Raw genomic sequence first — 21682 nt, 5'->3', positions numbered from 1 at the left:
CTCGCCGGCGGGGCAAACATATTCACTATTTCATCTCATATTGCTTACATGACAGATCATTGATCGAGTGAGTTGGATTTCCAGCATTCCCTCCGTGGAAAGATGGAGGGCCCCTGAGTTTTACAGCTTGTAATAATACTCCGTTATATATCTGTAATGATGCAGTGATTGTAACCTTACACAATAGGTTAGGAGCTGAACAAGTGTTTCTCTTTTTCCTTTTAATGACAAGGACAGGCCAGTGACTATGCTTAATAGGAATGTTCCCATTATGCACAGCAGCATCTCTGGAGACTACCCTTAAATATGGGACTACTCAATCATGACGAGAGGAGCCCATGTTGGAATGAAATGGGTCATACCACACTTTAAATAAATATGATAATGAGGCAGACACCACCGATTGCCAGGGGGGTTATTTGTGTTATATGGAGAGAACAGTGGGTACACTGGAAGTGAATAATACTGCCTCAGTTAGGGTGGAAAGTGGCCTCCAGCAGCACATGGGAGGGGGGGTGCTCCGCTGGTGGACTGTGTGAATGAGATCGTCTTTAGCATGAAGGTTGTGCAGTGTTTACGTAATGTGTGTTTGTTACATCGACAAATGTTAATTCCATAAAGAAGCTTGTTTAACAAGTAGGGTGTAAAATCATTGTTGAAGAAACATTTGAGAAGCAGCTCACTCTGACACAATATTATTATCTAATACTGTATTATTCAGTTTAACAAACACTACTAACATATGAAGTTATTGGGTAATAATAATCTTAATCTCATTGATGGCTATTTGTAATGTGTAATTGATTTGTTATGTGATTTGTGAAAAGAAAGGAATCATACAAAGGGATGGCCATCTGTCTTTATGTTATGTTATTTCTATGGAAAACCAAATCTTCCTGCTTTTTTTAGGTTTATAAGTATATTGTTTTGATTTTGGATTTCATTGAAATGAAGTCAGTAAACTAAACAGCTGATAAAAATGGAATTAGGAAATGTATGCTCTTAATTGATTTTTGTAGCAAACACTAGTGCCATTAATATGTCAATAAATAATATATAATGGGTAAATAATAAATGAGATTTAGCATAACAGGAAACCCAATAAAGTATTCAAACGGATAAAATGTATCTATAAGTTTACACAAATTAAAGTCCATAATCTGTATCAGACCTATATCAGCATACTGAACTGATCATGGGAGCATTTAATTGCTCAAGAGATAGATCTGTTGATCACAGGAGAGAGAAGGGCTAATAATTCATTTTTTCAAATGTATTATATTTGGTTTTTAAAGCGGGGAAGATGGTTAAAATAAAAGTAATGCTGCCATTCAAAAATAATGAAGGAGAGATGCATACTTACTTTGTTGGAATGGATTTTTGATTTCTTTCAAAGAAAAATAATTTCAATCTAAAATAGCACATGTGCTTTTTTGCACACTCGGGAATTCCAACATTGAAACTCATCGGGAAAAAAAAAATCTAATAAAGCTCAGAAGTCGACATCAGAGATAAAACGTGTCACAGAGGAGGTTGTAGACAGACTTTAATTTCTGCACACTGGTAATTTAAAAGGCTGAACCGGAAATCTGCCGATTCCGAGGGCCCCATGCTGTAACACGCACCAAACATGGAAAGGTGGTAAGAGAAACATCACAGGGCTGAGGCCGGGAAACAGCTTTGAACGAGAGCCTTGTGATGAATGGAGAGTGGCTCCTGTAAGTTGGGCTTTTCCCTCTCAGCGGGGGTCACAATTACCTCTCGCTGGGCGACCTGAGGAGCTCAGTGGGGGTAATGTACTCCTGACAGTGAGATCCATAACACATATAGTACAGCGCCTCAGAGGCTTTGAAGAAAAGAGTCGAAGGAGGAATAAGTCAAGTGTTTGGAGTGATGTCACTTTGTGCCAGGGTTAGCTGCGTGTATTATTTGGCTTTCATTACACATCAAATATTGATTGGTGATGTGATCCTGCTCTGATATATGAGGGCTCCTCCCTGACCAGACCACGGCTGAATCGGCCTGAAAGAAATCTGCAGTGAAACATGGGATTTTGTTTTTTATCAATACTGTTTAGTGAATTCATTATTCTGTCACTAACCTCATTCATCTTTCACTGTCTGTGTATTTCTCCTGTTATAAAAGCAGTTTCTAGAGAATTTTCCTCTTTGATCAGATTAAAATAGAATATGTGTCAAATACTTTCACAAGGTCAAAGAGAAAGAGCAAAATAGTTTTAATGATGGGGAAATTATCTATATCCAGTCATGGGTTATGATTTTTACATGATAAAATTACTTTACAGTTAGACTCACAAATGATACTATAATCCTCTCTATCATTGAAACTTAACCAATCACTTTCCAGACAATATATCAGTCTAAAACAAAGATGTGCACATGAATTCTCCTTTGTTCCTGAGCAGATGCTCCACTAAACAAAGCAGCATCCAAACATAAAGGCTGCAGAAAGGGCTCCAGCGTTTCTGTTTTGTTTTGTGAATCAATGCACTTTCCCCTCATTGATTTTGAATACGATGCTCCTCGTGCACGCGGCCCTTTCATTTACGTTACAAGGTTATGAGCTCTTTGCCCGCGCGTGCGACCCGCTCGGCCACTTGGTCCCCGAGCTGCGGACAGTACCGACTTCCAGCTGCCTTTGTGTCTGTGGACGCCGGGCACGGCTGCTGAGCATGGGACCTCTATGGCTCAACATCCCAGAAAACAGCTCTGATTCCAGGCCCTGAAATGCAATCCACTCCCTCTGTGCGTCTCCCCCGGATCCCGTGTTCTTATCAGCTCCTCCAGGATGAGAAGCTGTCAATACAACAACCACAGAGAAAGAAAACCATGCCTTCCCCCTCCCCTCCCCTGCTCCTCGTATCAATGGGGCCCATCTTCACACAGAACCAGCCCCCGGTCAGACAGCAATTAAAACCCCCGGCCCCTTCGGTGGAGGGGTGGGTGCGTGCGAACCACAGATCTATAAACTTGATTTCTATCATTTCACCTCGTGCAGCCTCCCATCGACACGCCACCAGGAGGCATCGACTGTGTGGACTGGCTGTTTGCCGTAATTACAATCATATTTGCCAGAGATGGATTACACATGACAGGAAAGAATTGAGCTGTGATACTTGTGTTCATGTCACTAATTAATGACTCTAATAAATAACTACAGCTGCAGAGACTGCAATTTGTAAATATCTGTCAGTAACAGAGATGCTTTAAAAACAAAATCTATTGCACTTATGGGATATGCTTGGTGATTTTCAATTTTTCTAATATTATACATACATTCTACTTTTATAATTAATAAAAATAAAAGCCAAATACAACAATGCATGATATATCATGATATAGGCTGTGGTCTAGTGGCAGAAACTTGGACTATGGGCAGAGAAGGTCTCTGGTTCGTCTCTGGTTCGACTCCACGGAGAGACAACAAAGACGAACCTGGATTGATCTGTCCAAAAATCCAAGAGTCTCCCTACCCTGTCTAGTGCCCCTGAGCAAGGCACCTTCCTCCCCCAACATCTGCTCCCCGAGCGCCGTACATGGTTGCTCACTGCTCTGTGTGTCCTGCACACAGATGGTTTAAATGCAGAGGTTAAATTTACCTACCATAGCATGAGTGTGTTGTGCATGTCTGTGCATGTGTTTGGTATAAATAAACATATCTTAATCTTATTCCTACTGATAATACATCAGACTCCACATACACCACACCTCCTGGTGGTCAAGATTAATCCACATCTGAAAAACGTCCCCACAATGATTGTTATCCTGTCTGTTTTAGTAACATTTGCCTGGAACCAACAGCATCCAACACTTTCAGTAAAGGATCAGGACCTTTTCTAGACAGATAAATATTTTTGACATGTGTCTGAGTGATTAGAAATAGGTGTTTACTGGTAGTAAGGTAAGTACAGACTACTTCTGGTCCCATCTTTTACCCCTTCCCCTGTGTTTGTTTCATGGCTTAATCCCAAAATCCAAAAGTCAGTGGTTAGCTTTTAAAATTACACTGAAGTGACACCAAATTGAGCTGAAAGAAATTTCACTAAATCAATTCTTATGACATTTATGAGCTGTAGGATTTTGCAATCATTAAACTGTGACTAAAATTAAAACTCAATTGTGGATAAAATGTCTTACAATGAAAATGTGATGTTTTCATGATTTCTGAAGAAAAAAATCCTGAAACTGCACTGAATTATATATTCTAACTCCCTCTGCCCAGGTCCAACAGACTCCTTATGAAACCTCATTCAAATTCACTAGATCTGTATTTTTATGTAAATCTGCACCAGAGTGCACACTCTCATAAATATCAGTCCCTTACATATGTCAGATTTTTCTGAATCAAGATCCAAGTACAATTCTCTGAGAAATCAGAGAAAATGGAAATGACCATATCTCACAAGAAAGTGAGTATAAATATATCTGGAGCCAGCTCTGCACCAAAAATGTTTTCTTCCCTGACTAGGATCACATCCTTCCACCAAGTTTCATGCTATCCATCCAGTAGCTTTTACAGAATCCTGGTTAAAAAAAAACTGGAAAATGTTATGTTAACATGATATCATCAGCCTATGGGTAAAAATAAAATTAGGTTAAGAAATTAATTATTTGCAATGAGCGACATATAAACAAGGGAGCACAGTAATGTCAGGTCTGTGCTGCTAAAACCTGCCGCGAGGTTGCAGTTTTGTTGTTGGAAGAAAAAAAGCAATCCCCAAACACCTCCTGCCGACTAATGATGGCTGCAGAGACAGACTGAGATTTAACAAGCGGACGGACGGCGACACCCACCTCGAGGTCAAACTTTAACAAGCCTCTTATTGGGCAAAGCCTGGGTCAAACTTTAACAACAAGCGCTGCCAAATGGCACAGCGAGGAGCGAGGAGCCACCGGCCCAATGTGTCAGACAGTGGTCGTTTATTACCGAGCAGCAGTGACTTGATAACATGGGCTTGTGATGAGGGTCGCAGATTCTGGCTTGACCCCTTGTTTATTGTTTGCCTGTAAGACTTAATGAATGTTTTACAGCCGATCGCAGCAGTAGTGACAGATTCACAGGGCTAACAAGAAACCATGTACACACTGCATCCGGTGACTGTGCTGCACTAATGGAGACGAGGAGAGGAGATTATTCGGCATGTTTAATAGGAGCCGTAAATACAAATTAAACCGTGCTTTTTTAATTTCAAGATCTGCTCGGCAAGCCATGGGATGGAGGAAAATATAGGGTTTTACTAGAAACAGAGAGAGATGTTCCTTAAAAACACAATTAGGCTTTAATATCGGTTTCTTAAAATAGAGAGGGGAGACACAGTGAAGGAAGCAGGACACGGGGAAAATGGTCTCTCTGGAGCTGCTGGTAAATGAGCATCCATCTCTCCTCCTTTCTCAGTGCAGGATAACGTCGCCTGCTCCAAAAACCCAGAAAGTGCACTTAACTTTCATTTACTGATGCCCGCCCCCGCCCATTAAAGATTCATGCCCATCGCCAACGAAGCCTTGGCGTCTCCTTCTGCTTCCAAAAGGTGAGGAGGATATTTAATACTTTACACACCGGAGAAGATGAATGCTTTTAATTGTTACTTTGCGAAAGAGTGATGACGTTTTAGAATCTTCTGTTTCTTGCCATAACATCAAAATGACAATTAACACAAGACATTCTTCAGACGGTGAACCGCAGTTTGTGTTTATGGCTCCTCTTTTTCACCCAGAGAAATTATTTTGTTCTGTTCTGCATCTGCTGCTTGTTAGAAAAGTTTCCAACACACCCACTCACTGGCGGTAAATCCTGCGGAGGAACTTCTGCTGTTTTCTCAAATGCACTTACTCACACATCAGAGTTTTTACAATGGGGCTGGCCGGAGAAACTCAAGGGAATGTCCGCAGCAACTGACTCTGACATTTGCACTCTCACATACAGCCCCTCTGGATAATTTCAGAAGATTATCCAGAGGTTCAGTACATCTGGAAAAGGAACTTTACGCAGGAGCTTCAGATTTTTGCCCATTAATTGTAAATGGGTCAAAATGCCCATCCATCTACACTCAAAACACAAAGACAAGGATTCATACTTTTTTAACCATTTGGTATAAATCTAAATTTGAGTTGTTGCATTTGCAAAAATATTAAAAAGCTTAATTGGGTAAACTAGAAGCAGACAAGCGTTTGGCAGCCGTTCACAGCTTGAACTCTTATTGTCTGTACAAGCTTGGATTTGGATCAGTTTATCTCCTGCTTCCTGTTATTGTCAGGTCTCTCTCCAGATCAGAAGCAGCTCCACTTAAAGGATCGCTCTGTGTTTGGCTGCTTTCATCCTCCCCTCAGTTCTGACCATGTCTCCCTGTCCAGGCTGAAACGTGGGACCTCAGATACACAGCAAGTGCCTTTTAAACTGTGTTCTGTAAAAGCAAAATCACAGTCGAAAATCTACACGCAATAAGGTGTGTGAAAAGAGAAAGGGTCAGACTACTTCCTGTTGACAAAATGATGGTCATGTTTCTTTTTTTAAGGGATTTGCAATATGCATATTTTTCAAGAAACTGCAAACCTCCCTTGTCTGTGCTGGGCTTTAACAATGTTGTTTTATTTAAAAGAACAAAAATCCCCCATAGCAATATGGAAAAAATGAAATAAAATAATACGAAACAGGCTTTTTTCCCTGAAAGCAGAGCTCAGGGCATGAGATCAGAGTTTGTATGACGGAGACGCACTCAAGACAGAAAACAGAGCAGGGTCTTTTCTTTGCTTTTCACCCTTGCGTCCTGTTGGGCTGGAACATGTGTCTGGGAACGGATTGGAGGCATTTCTCAACAATATAGAAATTCTGACATCAATACCCGAAGATCATGAATACACTAAATCTCAAAATGAACATTTTAACACACTTCTACGCAGTAATTGCTGCATTCAAACAAAAGAGAGATTTCCGTTTTTTTGGGCAATCTGTGAGCCTCTGAACTGTGAGTACTGCGCTTAAAATACCTATTTTTAGGCTTTGATTGTGAGCTTTTGATATCTAATGCCACAAATAGACTCGCCAAAGTAATAAAGAGGGCTGTATACAGAGTGGGCACATTCATTCTCAGAGGGGCTGAGGGATGTGCGGCCTGCTTAACTGCACAGATTCCCACAACATCCAAAATAAGTGAGGTTGTGATCTTCGACCTTGGGTATTTTTCGCCCCACGTCACAGCGATGTTTGAGATGAGCTCAGAAATCATAATATTGTACCTAGCCCAGTATTTACTGAGAGTTTAGGTGACTTACACCATCTGTTTATAAAGCAACAGGGCTCAGGCAGACGCTCTGCCAGCGAAAAAGGCACAAGGTCCCCGGGCTTATCTCGGTAGAGGTGTGCTGCCGCCGCTCCTCGGCACCAGCGAGGTGGAACGATAAACATAATTAAATTGAGTTGGATTACACAAAATGGATCGGATCAGTAGGGAAGGCGGAGAAGCTAATCCAGTGCAATCCTCTCTATAGAGGTGCCAGCCACACAAAACGACATAAATAAAGAAGAGGGGAAGGGAAGCGGGCGGCTGTCAAAGGGAGATCAAGGCAGGGGCACAGGAAGGACCACTTCAAGTGAGAAACAAGCCCCAGAGTCGACAAGTCAACTGCCTGGTGCAGTTCAGTGGAGGAAATCAGGAACTGAGTAAATACAACAATTTCATTTTAAATGTTTGCTTCTGGACGCAAGTGTGGAGCACAGGATGTGTCTGGGAGGCTTCCACCGAGTCCGGAAGGGGCAGGCAATGGATCGACACCACTCTCCTTCCAGGGAGCGGGAAATCACACGTTGCTCACAGCAGTAATGACAGTGATTTAGTCACGGATGAGGTGCGTCCCCCCCCATCTCTAGATCTTCACCTTTAAGTGCAGTTACACACGCACACTGAGCAAAAAATGTGTTTTACTTAACAGTCGCGGGGAGTTTCTGTGTTTCCCTCTAAGACATCTGAACTTTTTTATTTATCACTAACACATCTACGACAGCACTCCCATCAACTTTCTTTTTCTTTTTCGATTTGAACTCCCTTTCCATTACACTCCTCCATTTGTGCCCCCCGCCCCCCCTCCTTCCCTCAGATTCCATTTTCCCTTTCGTAACTGGCTTTGGTACAATCCCCTTGCAAATAACCTTTCCCCGGGGAAAGAGACTCTCACTTTCTCTGCAGCCCTGCCAACCCACTCCCCTCTTTTTCTATCCCTAACTCCCATTGTCTCTCAGCCTCAGGCACAGTAAACAGATTGACACAGTCTGGCAGTTTTTTCTTCTGCTTCTCAACCTAATCCAGTGTAATCCTAGTCTGTCTGCGTACTGTCTTTGGCTTCACATTATCATCCAATAAAGTCATGATAAATGGATCCATAAGTGAAGAAGGAAAAGCCAAAAAGCCAAAGCAGAGGTGATGACGTTGAGGTGAGGCTATGGGCTCTTCTCAAATTCTAGTAAAGACCTGTTCTGCCTGGACAGGGTGAAAACTAAGGTTTTAGCACCAAGTATAAAAATATGTAAATTAGAGAAAGTCTGTATTTAACATCAGGTTGTGGTCTTGTTATGGTGAATAATTCTCCTAATTACAATCTTCTTGTGTGGCTTATATTTGTTAACCTTCATAGATTGGACGCAACACATATATGTGTGTCCGGTATCCATTGTTAACCATATAATTACGTGTATCACTTTAAAGGGTTGATAGCAAGGTCAATGTGCTGTTATTGTCTGAAATACACACAGGGGAGGAAAAGTGCATGGTGGGGGATGTATTTACTTGGTTGGTTTCCAGTGCGTATGGTTACTAAAGGTTTCAGACAATGGATGATGACCTGTGGGGAGCGGCATTGAAGCGGAATAGAGCAGTTACTTTGACTATGATAATGACATAATCTGCTTTCATACATGCACTGAACTCCACTGAACAATCTTCACAGGGGCTGTATGTGAGAACGCAAATGTCTGAGTGAGAGGCTTCAGACTTGCTCCACAGTTCCCTCGGCCAGCCTCCTAGTGAAGAGAAGTCCGGAGAAAGTCCGAATGAGACCATGTGAGGACACTGCAAGAGAATCCTCAGGAGGATTCACCGCGAGCGAGTGGGCGTGTTGGTGATGTTTCAAATATAGGAAGCAAAACCAAGAGAATATAAATATCTCAGGATGTAAAAGCAGGGCCATAGACATAGAATACAAGGAGGAAGATGTCGTGAGCATTTTAGGTGATAAAGGCAGCAGAATTAATTCATTACAGTTTGCCTTCTGCATCATCCCTCAGTTGAAACGCAAGGGAGATTTTTGTGTTGTTTTATAAACACATTGAAGAATATCCTGCTGCAAAGTTCATGTGAAACGTAAACTCCGGAGTGAGTCCAGACCCAATACTGATGAGCCGCTAACTATGGTTCAGGGTCAGAGATACGTTGAGGAGATTGATTTCGGTGAGTATCCAGTACAATGTCGTTATGGGATCACTAAACCTTTATTTATGTCTTTGAAGTAGAATGAAACAAGGAATTAAAGAGATTAAACCTTTGACTTTCCCTGTAAATCATTGCATCTACACAAATATTAATGATTAAAACACGTAAAACAAAAAGTATACAAAAATAGACTTGAACAAATGAGCTGTTCGCCTCGAGTCAAGTCGAGTTCCTGAGGCAAAGGTAAAATGATTTACAATAAGAGTCAAAAGTTAAGTTCATAAATTATTTTCATTTCATGTTTCTATCTGCTTCAGAGGCTCAATATAAAGGTTTTAGTCAACGGTGACTTTTCAGAAAACCCTCAGCTGCTGAACTTTTTCAGTTTCGAAACAATGCTCAGGTTTTAGAAAGCTTTCTTTAATTTGCCTTAGGCCCTAATGTGTTAAACCCAAGTGTAAGGTATAAAAAAAAAAAATGTATTATATCAGAAAACTTAAAACAATACCCAGCAGCTTCAGACCTAGAAACACATATCTCTATAAACGATCCCCCCATTAGAACTGTGGGATCAGCCTTCAGCGTACTCCCGCCCAAACAAGTGCAGTTTGCATTATTTAAGCTGCCCTGGCTGGCCGCCTTAATTGGTGAGGCTCCTCTTGGATAGTTGTTCCAGCACAGACAGCTCAAGGCGGCCGTGCAGCGATGGAAGTACACAGGTGGAAGAGGGAAATGCACATCTTTGTGGCACTTGAACGCATCACTTGTACCAGAGCAGCGTGCTCTAGATGGAAGTTTGACAGTTCAACGTTAAATCAACAAGCTGAGCCTACAGCAAGCTTCGTGCCAGGTGGAGATCATCACCAATGTGTGGATGGGATTGCGCGGATGATGACAGAGATGCATGAAAGGACCGAGGAACCAACAGCTGGAGAGGAGTAAATGGAGTAAATAAGCACCGGTTCCTGCTCTGACTCTTAAACATGGTGAAGAGGTGAAAACAAGTCCAGGAAAAAAAGTCATCAATATTCCAAATCGTACTCCAGAAGTGTTTTTTTGCCAGTAGCTCTTTTAAAGGGCAGACTCGAACATCTTTCATGGGTAGACATAAAGGTTGACGACACGTCCTCCCTTCCTCAGCCTAAATTTCTCTGATGAGGTTGCCACCATATTGTGCTTTTCATGTCATTTGGAGCCAGAGTGTGCACAGCTGGGAGCCGGGGTATCAAAGTCCTGCCACTACACGAGCTTAGCCAATCATGGTCAGAATCAACACTCAATCATGACCTTTCATCCCAGAAACCGTCTTTAGAAAAATGTTTGGTCTGTGTCCCTTCTGCTAACATGGAGGAGGCAAGATTTATGATCTACAATGTAGCCTGCCACCAGGGGGCTATCAAGATGGTTTGGCTTCTCTTCAAATTTGTCCTCCATCTTTATACAGTGTGTGGTGTAATGGTCGAAAGCCAATTAAGACCCTCTAGCCACCCTACTCTTTTCCTTATTAGCTGTTTCGCTATTTTTGCTAGCTAGCAGCAAATTTTGCTTGTATTCTGTTGGGTACAAATAGCATTTCCCAATATAGTGTCACTGAAAGCCGCTCTCTGCCGCTGGTAAAGAAGTTGTTAAAGGCAGCATTGAGAGTGAAAAAGGAAGCGTGAGCCATGGAGCCAAAACAATGGGCTGAGAGATGCTAAAAGGCTAAAACAATTTTTTTTAATTTTTATTACTTGAAGCTATTTTTTACTTTACAAATCATTTGAATTGCTCATATGAAAATACGAATCTGTATGTGTCAACATTTTATATTGTTTATGTTTCTTTCCGGCATCTATCCAGGTTATCCGGTACAAATCGGTTAAATATTAAATGACTGCTTATGTCTTTCTTCCATTACATCATAATATGTCCCCATATATTGGATAACTTCTTACAGATAACTGCAGTGTGTGTTTGTCTACATGCAGAGGAAAGGAAGTTACTCATGTTGCTCTCCAGGTTTCACGTTTCCCTGTATTAAAGCCGAGGAAGTGCTGAGCCTGAGTGACATATACGCTAAATGGCAGCATCTTCGGCTCATTATTGCCCCCATATGGAGTGAGAACGTGCCTTCCTCATTAGCAGTGAAATCAATGCGGCCTTGTGACTCGTCCCATCTCCAAACGACTCTGTAAGGTTTTATAGCCCGAGTCTGCCTGTGTTCGCTCTGGCTCCCGTTTCACCCCTGGACTCCGGTGGGAGCTGCGGCCCGGCAAAGACACGGCCCTGCAAACACCTCGCAGCCACGGCTCGGCACAGCAGCCAGCCACTGCTCGCCTGAATGCAAAGCGGGCTTCTCCGGTGCTCCCCGCCGTCTGCCCCTTTTTCACAGTTCACTTGCAAGTTCACTGCATCTGAGGGCAGAATCACAGCGCGGCTCTCGGGCCTCCACCTCACCGTGTGGCTCGGTGTGTCGGCCGGCCGCAGATCCACAGATCATTATCACTCTCAAGCGATGTTTCCCCAACAAAACGATATCTCTGCCTTTGATCCTTTGCCAGAGCTTATTTTTGTTCACTTCTGGGCATTCGAACCCAGGAACTGCTATCACTTGGGGCAAAACTCGAGCTTGGCTAAAAATACCCGTCTGCTTTGCTTAAGGGATGGCGCTGTATGGATTAGCAACAGGGCGTCATGTCTGAAATAAGGATACTTTTGCAGACCTGCTCAGTCTGTGCAGATATTGTAGTTGTGTTTTGTGCATCTTTTAGTTGTTTTTTCTTTCTTTTCTGTGGGTAAGCAGTCTGAGGCTGTTAATGTAATTCCAACAGTGCACTGGACTCCTGCTGTGGAATGTCCAATTAAAAAGCAATAGATATGGAGCTTATGTGCAGCGCTGAGGTTACAACGTTCAAACTGGGCCAGAGTAGGCTCCACGCTGCTCTGCGTCCACAAACCCAACAAACAGAATTCATCCCAGTGCACAGGGACCCTTTTAACTCGGTATTGTTTACATCAATCTATGGAGAGCCACACAATTCATCACACTTTGAAGCCATTTAGATTCTATTTAACTTATACCAAAACATTGAATAATCATATAATACTTATCTACATTCTGTCTGCAAGATGAGGGAGTGAAACAGAGGGATTCCAGATTTAATGAAATATAACGTTTTCTTTCTCTTGCTTTTTATTGTACAGTCTTTCACATCAGTCCAGAGCCGGAACAATCCCAATCAATCAGCCAGTTTGTTTGTATATTTGATATTATAATGTCATTAAACACTTTGAGTCATTTAATTTAATGTTAACATGTGGTAAAGATGCTGTATGATGTTTAACATTACGTGTGTGTGTGTATATATATATAACAGAATATTTTGAATTTTTTTCTGTTTTTGATCTGGAGATTTCATTCTTTTTTACTATTTCGCATTATTTCCTTTGTCTCGATTAAATCGATTAAATTTAAGGTTCAACTTCTTTTCTTATGAACACCACATGTCAGTCCTCATGAATGTTGACCAGAAAAACCCACTGGAGTGGGACGAGTAAACGTCAGTAAGCCGATTACATTTCACAAAGTCAGATAAAACAGCCTCACTTTTATCCAACATGTGTTCCACACATGATGCTGATTTCTCTTCATTTAGCGTTACCAAAGAGAGCAACAACAACAACAGACTGATTTTCTGAGGGCAGAACGGATCAGATGGGATATTTGCTTCATTCTCACATTTGAATTTGCAACTTGCAGTTTTTTTTTCTATCAAGTTGATGTTTCCATGGTTTGAAAGAAACGTTCAGAATCGAAAAAATCACACATGAATACATTTAAAATTACGTGTTACTTGCAGCAATTGTGCCCCCGTGGCACTGAGGGGCTGTGCTGACTTAATGTAAATAACAGATGCACTTCATGTCACCCGAGGTATTTCCGTACCTTGAAGCCACTCATCAGTATGCTGCTGAGTGTTTCTCATTCCATGTAGGCTGCTGGTCCTGCTTGTCTCCTATTTTGGCTTAAGAAATTTCAGCCGGCAAGAAGTGTCGGCTGCTGAACTGTATGAAGCTTGTCACAGTGGCAGAGATATGGTCCTTGTGGGAGAGGAGCTCTGAGAACGGCCCGGACTTATCAAAGCGGTCCGTCTCCGTCCCCGAGCTTCGAACACAATGCACTCCCCTCTAATTTCTCCGGAATGGAAGTCTCTCCAGACCCGGGTAGTAATCTCCTATTTGCCGTTTTGAGCGCGGCAATTCTTAGTTACTCTAGCTCTGCTCCCCGCAGCCCCCTGCCAATTGCATAATCAAGTCCAGAACTCATCAGCAAGATGGCAGAAGAAGTGCTCTATTAAGCTGCATCGTGTTCCATCTGTTGTGCGAGAGAGAGATAACAGTATTTACAGTTTTTGGAGTCGTGGCAGACTGTTTCGGCCAATTTTTGTGCACCGCAGAGTTCCGCTTACTTCGTGAAATGTCACGGATTAATTCCGCCGCTTGCGATGGTGTCCAACAGCAATCTCTGCCCCCACCAGAAATGTGACTAACTTCAGTGGAAGTGAAGCAGGAACTTTAGGGTACTGTAAAACTATTTGAATGTTAAAAAACAGCGGGGGGAATTACTCTAAAACTCTTTGCTGGTTTGTTCTGGCTCTTATATATTTTATTCAATTTTTAGGGGAAATGCCATTATTCTGTCTTAACTCTACTGAGGACATGCAGTGTGGAATAAAGACTAGGGGAGAGGAGATGGTAGGTAAGCATTCAGTGTTCTAGTCGTCTCTATTAGAGAGTGGAAGATTTGTTCTTGGCAGAAAAATAAGGACTAAACCAGATTTGAAAAATTAAAACCAGCTGATGACAAAAAAGATGCTGAGTGAAGCAGCTTTATCTGCCGGAGTAGAATAAATTGATCTTACTGTACATGAATTACTGTACATGAATCAGCTCACTGAATGATGCATTAACCCAAAGCTGTTCTTTGGGACAAGAGCCTAATCAATAACCAAACATTAACAACACCAACATACAGTGACTGTAGAAGTATGGAGCTGTTTCACTTAATATATCGGGATATTTAAAGGTCACAAGGGCGAAAGCTGGAATCAAGGGACCAACATAATTCATTCACTACACTAATGAGATGAATGAGCCACATTTTTGACACTGGTTCATTACAATTATTCTATCAGTGGGCGATCCGAGGACAGAGCAGTGAAGCACCAGCTCTTTCATGTCGGGAACTCTCAGCAGTTTCACTCTGCAATTAATTTGACCACGAAAAACCCAATTTAACGAGATTCAATCTGATTATATCAGAGGGGACGATTTGCATGAGCGATAACGTGATGGACTTGGAGCCAAAGTGATAAGTCAATTAATCGTTTAGTCAGTCGAGGGGAAATTAAAAGGGAAATTATTTTGATAAACAACGAGTCCTTAAAGTCATGATTGGAAAATGCCAAGTGCTTCTTATTGCAATGATTTGCTGCTTCTCTCTGTTAATATGTCTCAAACAAAACATTCAATGATGGCAACTCCATTTTTCTCTATTTTCCGAGGACGAGGATGAGGATGAGTTGTTCCAGTCTATAATGGAGCACAACGTGTCATACCCCAAGTCCCTGTCCAAAGAAGCTGTCTCCATCTGCAAAGGGGTGAGTGGATGATGTCATTCGCAATCAATATTTGTGGTCAAACATGACTCGATAAATATATGTCAATCGATTCAGTTTCCATAAACACTTTATAGTCAATTGATTACTTGAGAAAAGGATCAGCAGAACAATATATAATGAAATAAAGCCTGAAGCTTAAACAGGGAGTTCAAAAGGTTCCAGTAAAGTTAGAAAAGTAATTCTGCTTGTCACTTGTAAACTCCAGCAAGTAAACAACATTCAAATTAAATCAAGCCTCCCTTTGCTAGTGGCCCTCTGGAACCCTTTTAAGGAGCCCTCGAGGTCCCAGGCAGCAGCAGCTTCAGAAGTGACATGGCCGTGTGTGTGTGTGTGTGTGTGTGTGTAAAGGCTGCTGCAGCATCTGGAGCTTCACAGAAATGAGTTCCAGTGCAGCCGGACTGTTTACAGTCAACTCATGCTGCCTGTCTGTTACCTTTAAAGCCGACAACAGCCGTCCCACTCAGAGTCGAGACAAAAGCCCACGAGTGGTGCTCGAAGCGTGCGCCTCGGATGCTGCAACAGTGCATCCCCCCCCCCCCCCCCCCCCGCACACACACACACACACCAGGAGCTCCTCGCCGCCGCGTCTGAAGAAGTGTTTGCGGGAATCCAAAAAATACTCTGACAGCTTCAAAGCAGAAGTCTGTCCAACGGATTAATTAAAGCGTCTGCCGATGCTCCATCCGTTCGAGATTCCATTTCAGTCACGTCCTCTTCTTCAAAAGGGGGAAACACATGTAGTACATTTGAATATGAGTGAGATTATTCCGCTTGAACCACAGCCGTACACACACATGTCTGGACTGGACAGAGATGCCTGCTGCCTGAAAGCTGGGATGTCAAGTGGGTTTGGATTGAGTTTGCTTTATTTAAGTTTATACAAGAATTGCCTATTTTTTTTATTAACTTCTGTGATGTCTGTTAAATGCAAACATGTATTTGATATCATGTATAGTATAATATTATTGTACTAATAACAGTTTTGCACTGTCCTCCTTTTATGGTACTATTTGCACAGTCTATTTATCTATCTATCTATCTATCTATTTATCTATAGTGTCCAAACAGTGCCTCCATTCATAGGTGTTTCATGGGATGCCATCAGAAGTGTGAGTGTGAGTGAGTGTGAGGGGGGGTCTACACATTTTCACCATCATTCAACTGCATCAACATTTTCTATTTGTTAGTGTTTAGCAACAATATATAGAATATATTGCAAAAAGTATGGTATTTTTTAAGAAGTGCAAACACAAAGGCTATTATTTTTAGTTGTCCTATCCCTGTTCGTCCCCTGCTTGTCTAGTTCACATGAAAGTTTTTATCCTGTGGTTTTACTAATGGAGCAGGTGCAGTCTTCGGTCAAACCTTGGCCTCTACAAGCTGCTGGTACATTAGGCTACAGCCTGGAAAAACTGATTCATGATTAAAAAACAAACTGGACCGTGCAATAAGAATGTGTCCAAAACAGGATATAGGAAGCAGAGCCACAAAACCTCTTATTTTTAACTTCAAGGTGGGCGGGCTGCTGGAGTCATGCAGCCCGCAGCACCGACACCCTGCAAGGCGTTCAACCTGCCGGGGCGCGCACACCCCACCAACCCCTTCCGCACACCACCGGGCATTTACCTTGATCCAGGAGCCGCAGGGAGTGAAGAAAAGACGGGTCCATCGTGTCCTTCTCTGCCATAAGCTCCGGCAAGTACTTCTCGCTCTCCATGTCGTCCTGGACCTCGGGCTCCAACTCAGCGACTCGGGTGTTGTTCAAGTAAAGAACAATGTAAAGGAAAGAAAAACAACAACAAAAACTTCGAATCAGCGTCCACGCAGCTCCAAGTTAGGACACCGCCGAAGGTTTCAGGGGAGCAGCGTGAAAACCCAAACAGGCGGGAGATGGTGTCATTCGCGCTGCGGGAGCATCTCTCGGTCCTCACGGAAAACTCACGCACAGGGGCAGACTCGTGCGCACACACGCACGGTGAACGTGTTAGATGTGAGCTGGAGCTTTTATCTCGTCAGCGCGTGGATGGGTGAAAAGAGCCGCTCTGCGCATCACAGCCGGTCCGGGGCTGCCTCTCCTCTCTGGGCACAAAGTCTCTGTGAAGCCGCCGCTCATCTCTCCGGAGGTCCGCGCGGAGGCTCGGCCTGCCATTGGTCGGTCGGTGTAAAGGGGGCGGGGCCACAGCGGGCAGTGTGGAGCTGTCCGCGGTGCTGAAACGCCACCACATTATTTTTTTATTGTAATTATTATTATTATTATTATTATTATTATTTTTATGTAACGCAATATATTAACTTCGTTGCTTTACTTCAGAACATATTTTATGAATATGTACGCAAGTCGATTTATTTAATTATTTATTTCCCTCTATGCCACAGCATATATCTTTCTCTGCTACATTTTAACAATGCAATGAGCTACATACTCACAACTATGTATAGTTTTAAAAGTCCTATAAGTGAACAATGATAAGCTACCATCGTGTTTAATATGCTTTCAGTATATGCATCATCATTTTACTCTTTATATTTAAATGCAAGTACTTGCTTTACCTCATCCCAAAAGCTACTGTTATACTTTAACTTCTACTTGAAGTCTATTTTGTTTTTATTCAAGTAAAAATAATTGAGTAGTTCCTCCATCACTGCTTGTATGTAATGTTGGAATCACTCATCTTATAATAAGCTGTACTTTTAAAAATGACCAGCAGTGCAGTTTGGTTTGGTCAATTGTTTTGAATGAAATTCAGTTTGTCACCATCAGCAAAACCTCCAAACAAGCTCAATAACAGATCTGAGATAAAACTCACTCAGTGACTAACACATAGATTTGACCCTAAAGACAAAAACAATACTCCCATACAGGAATACTACTTTCAATGAGCAATAAAAACCAAACCAATCCATATGGCATAACTATTAACAGATGAATACATATTAATTAAAAAGCAGATAGATGATGCATTTTGGTCAATGTGTTATGTCTCTTTTTCGCTCCACATGGACTATTTATGACCTAAATGTGATTGGTCAAACTCAAAATTGAATCCAGAAGACTTCCAGCCCCAAAATCACTCGCCCCCAGCTCCAGACTCTGGATATTCAGGCGCAGAATACAATCGTAAAGATTATAAGAGTTAAAGAGTAAGTCCTCTAATTTGGTAGATCCCAATAGGCATTGTATGTTTCAATCAGATTCATTTTCAAAAACAATTTCAGACATCACAGTGAGGGTTCACAAGAACAACATCATCAAGATCTCACCACGAACGTTTCAAAGGCGTTGAATAATGCTGGTTTATTATCTGCACAGACAGAGTGACTCACTGCACAGACTGTTCCAGGGCAAAAGCTGCTCCACACATATTTCCCAGTGTTTTTTCACATGTAATTAGATTAGATATAGAAACACAAGGTGCAGGCATACATTGACCTCTGAGAGCTGCAGACACATCAAGCAATTATACATAACGATATACAGTCATTCATCAGCTGAGAGACCCTATCTTGGTGCAGACCATGCAGCCATGCAGTAAAGACAACAGAGCCAGACTATGTATCCTATTAGAAGTACAGTTGACCCTTTATATTTTAGGTCAGTTAAGTTACAGGAACCAGCTTAGGAAGCTTCATAATTGTCCTCTTTACTCGTTTAGGCAACGGATTGGGACTGCATGATTCCTCAGCTTTTACTTGTTAGGACAAGCCGTCAATAGTTCTCAGGAAATCCATTCACCTTCTCATAGACCTAACATGCTTATCACCGGGGCGTGTGTATGAATTAATTACATAAGAAAACCCTGTTGTTGTTGTTTAGTAAACACACAGGCATATTAAAGTCCCCACCACAACTTGAGGGAAACAAGAGTCTCCGGTTTTATAGAATAGTGACATTAAGGGCCAGAGACAGAGTTTGTCCAGACGGCAGATATCTACAGATACAGCCACAGATCCACTTTATCAGACATCCTGAGACTTGCGTTTCCTGGAAACATACAATAATTCCATCTTTATATCCCAGCCTTTTTATAGACCTCCATCCCTGTCTCTAATGTTCCGTTTCATTTAACGCTGCTCTGTCTCTCACATTGCTGTGAATTATATCGTAATGTATCCTTCCTTTGTTCGTTTTTCCATCTATATTTTTATTCTATGAGTGTGTGTGAGAGAGAAGCACTTTTTGTTGTGTGTTTTAAAAAGTGCGATACAAATACAGCTTTACTTACTTACTTACAATGAATACAATACATGTCTTTGTGAGGAATGGAAGGTGCTTAAAGGTCGGGTGAAAAACAGGATTTGTATACAGCTTCATATTTGTTAGAAAATAAGGGAAAGCGATAAGAGTTCTGTCAATATTTGTGGAGGATGCTGAGGTAGCCTCAGGTGGGCGGTTATCTGTAGGCTGATCAGTGCTGGTTATATAATTGAAACATTTTTTCTTGCCTTTCTATTTCTATAACTTGGAGAAATGTGACCCACTGGCTAAAACCAAGAAAGACTCATGTATATTTATTAACATTTTATCTTCCATGAACTTTGGATTGGTATTTATATATATATATACAAATGTGTGTGTTTGTGTGTGTGTGTATGTGTGTGTGTGTGTTAGCTTGTGTGTGTATTAAGCATGTAGGAGGTTTTTTCCTCCCGAGTCTTTCTAGATTCTTGTTTATGAGTGATTCACCCCAAAGAGAAATGCATTATGAATCAGCTTACTTTTTAATCTCTCCCAGAGACCATTAAAAACCAGCTCAAATGCACTAATCTCCTGTTCAGGAGAGCGACTTATTTATAGATATGCTTGCCATCTGTTGCACCCTGCACGTCTTCATAAACAAATCCTCACATTGTCGCTGATGTTCGAATCGAAAGTTGCTGGCCCACACTTCTTCCTCGAGATGCCGGTGTTGGAAAGGGGGAATTCGCTAAGTGATTGCAATACATCAACTGCAATGAAAATGATCACGCTTGATGGGGCGACATTTCACAGGGAGTCACAGGCGACCACAGGGGCAGCAGCACGGGTGTAAACAAAGCTATGAGAAATGTTCAGTCAGTTGGGTGTAAAGAATGAAGAACAGCGGGCTATTACATTGACAGAGTGTTATTTTGATCATTAGAGAATGGCTGCCCCTCCCCCACCCCCCCTGTTGCCCCCCAGCCTGTCCGTGCCCATTTAATATGATATTGACTGCACCTAGAACTAGACAGCCCGTGGTGCAACGCCCCAGGGTGTCATAAATGCTTGGATATACACACCCATACTATTATGTCTGCACCTTTTCCTTTCAGAGTCCTTGTTTTCTCCCTCTCGTAACAAGTTGCAGGGATCTAATCGGCACTGCCGTCTGCCTCTCAGAAACTTGATGTAATCCCACCAGATTTAAACAGAAGCACTTGTCTCGTCAGCTTTCAATCTTCATAAAATCCTGTTTCAGGGGGGAGGATGTCATGGAAGGGGGGGGGGGGGGGGTTCTTGTCACCTGAGGAGTGATTAGACCTTGATTTGTCCGCAAGCTGATTGCTGTGTCACTTTGTGTCACGGAGAGCTGCACGGCATTCCCAGGCGAGGGCACTTTTAGCCATATTTGCACTCTGTTTGGGCCCGGTGAGATGCACTGGCTTACAGTAACGAGTCAAAAAGTGCTTTTTTACACCTTGAATAAGTGGATTCCTTTCTATCCACACACTGAGGTGGTGGGAGGAGGGCTGTGAGGAGAGTGACAACACTGCCTCCTTGTGACCACATCAAACCATTAAGCAGACATGAGAGGTTCTTCTGAGGAGGACTTTTTAGGCTTTTTCTATTAAACCGAAACGAGGAGTGGTAGCAAAGTGTTGTAAGAGTCGGTGCAATAACTGCACCAGAACTCTGCTATAAATGGTGCAGTTGGTTTAATTTATCAGCAGCAGTGTGCAGCTCTGTAGGTGAAAGCATCATTACAGAAATCCAAATTTGGAGGCGTTTGGGAGGAAATAGTTTGAATAGGTCAGGAGAAAATGAGAAGAGGCCAACAAATACTGAGAAAATCGTTTTTCAATGTCATCGTGTTGCCCTTTATCTTTATTTCTCCTCTGTTTACTAAAGTTCTTCAGGCTGCATGCACACTATTTGAATGACTATTTTGAAAGGCCTTAATAGTGCTGAGTTCTATTTGGAATTAAGCTTTGCAATATTCTCCAGTATCAATGGGACAAAACATTGTATCTCCCACAGTTCCTATGTCTTCCAAAGGGTTTTCAACAAAGCCCTTCTTTTACAGTTTTGTTTCCCTCCTAATGCAACCCCACAATGCTGCCTCAGTCACAAAAGCCCCCTCATTGTGGCTACTAAATGGAGCGCTTGCATCCATTAAACAGCCATTCAGCGTAATTATATTGCCAGCACCGATCTATCAGGTACATTGATCACGCATCGTCGGCTGTGAAGTGCAGACTCTGGTCTCCTCTCCTGGAAGTGTTGTGCAAAAGAAACCTAATGAGAAACTGTCAGTAGCGCACAGGTAAACAAATCAATGGCACCAAGCAGGGCTACCAAGGTCAATCCACACACACACACACACATGCACACATACGGACACAC

At 42.2% G+C, this 21682-nt stretch overlaps 1 protein-coding gene across 1 annotated transcript in view; it reads right to left on the bottom strand.

Annotated features, from left to right (window-relative positions):
• Positions 1-17173, bottom strand: part of khdrbs3 (KH domain containing, RNA binding, signal transduction associated 3) — a 105955-nt gene extending 88782 nt beyond the window's left edge. The window contains exon 1 of the mRNA XM_062410058.1: positions 16726-17173. Within this exon, the coding sequence (XP_062266042.1) occupies positions 16726-16816 (91 nt within the window). The 5' untranslated portion in view covers positions 16817-17173. The remainder of the gene's footprint in view (positions 1-16725) is intronic.
• Between the last annotated feature and the right edge of the window lie 4509 nt (positions 17174-21682).

This window comes from Platichthys flesus, chromosome 17 (genome assembly GCF_949316205.1).
Source record: "Platichthys flesus chromosome 17, fPlaFle2.1, whole genome shotgun sequence".
Taxonomy (NCBI): domain Eukaryota; kingdom Metazoa; phylum Chordata; class Actinopteri; order Pleuronectiformes; family Pleuronectidae; genus Platichthys; species Platichthys flesus.
This window is presented reverse-complemented; position numbering and strand designations above follow the sequence as displayed.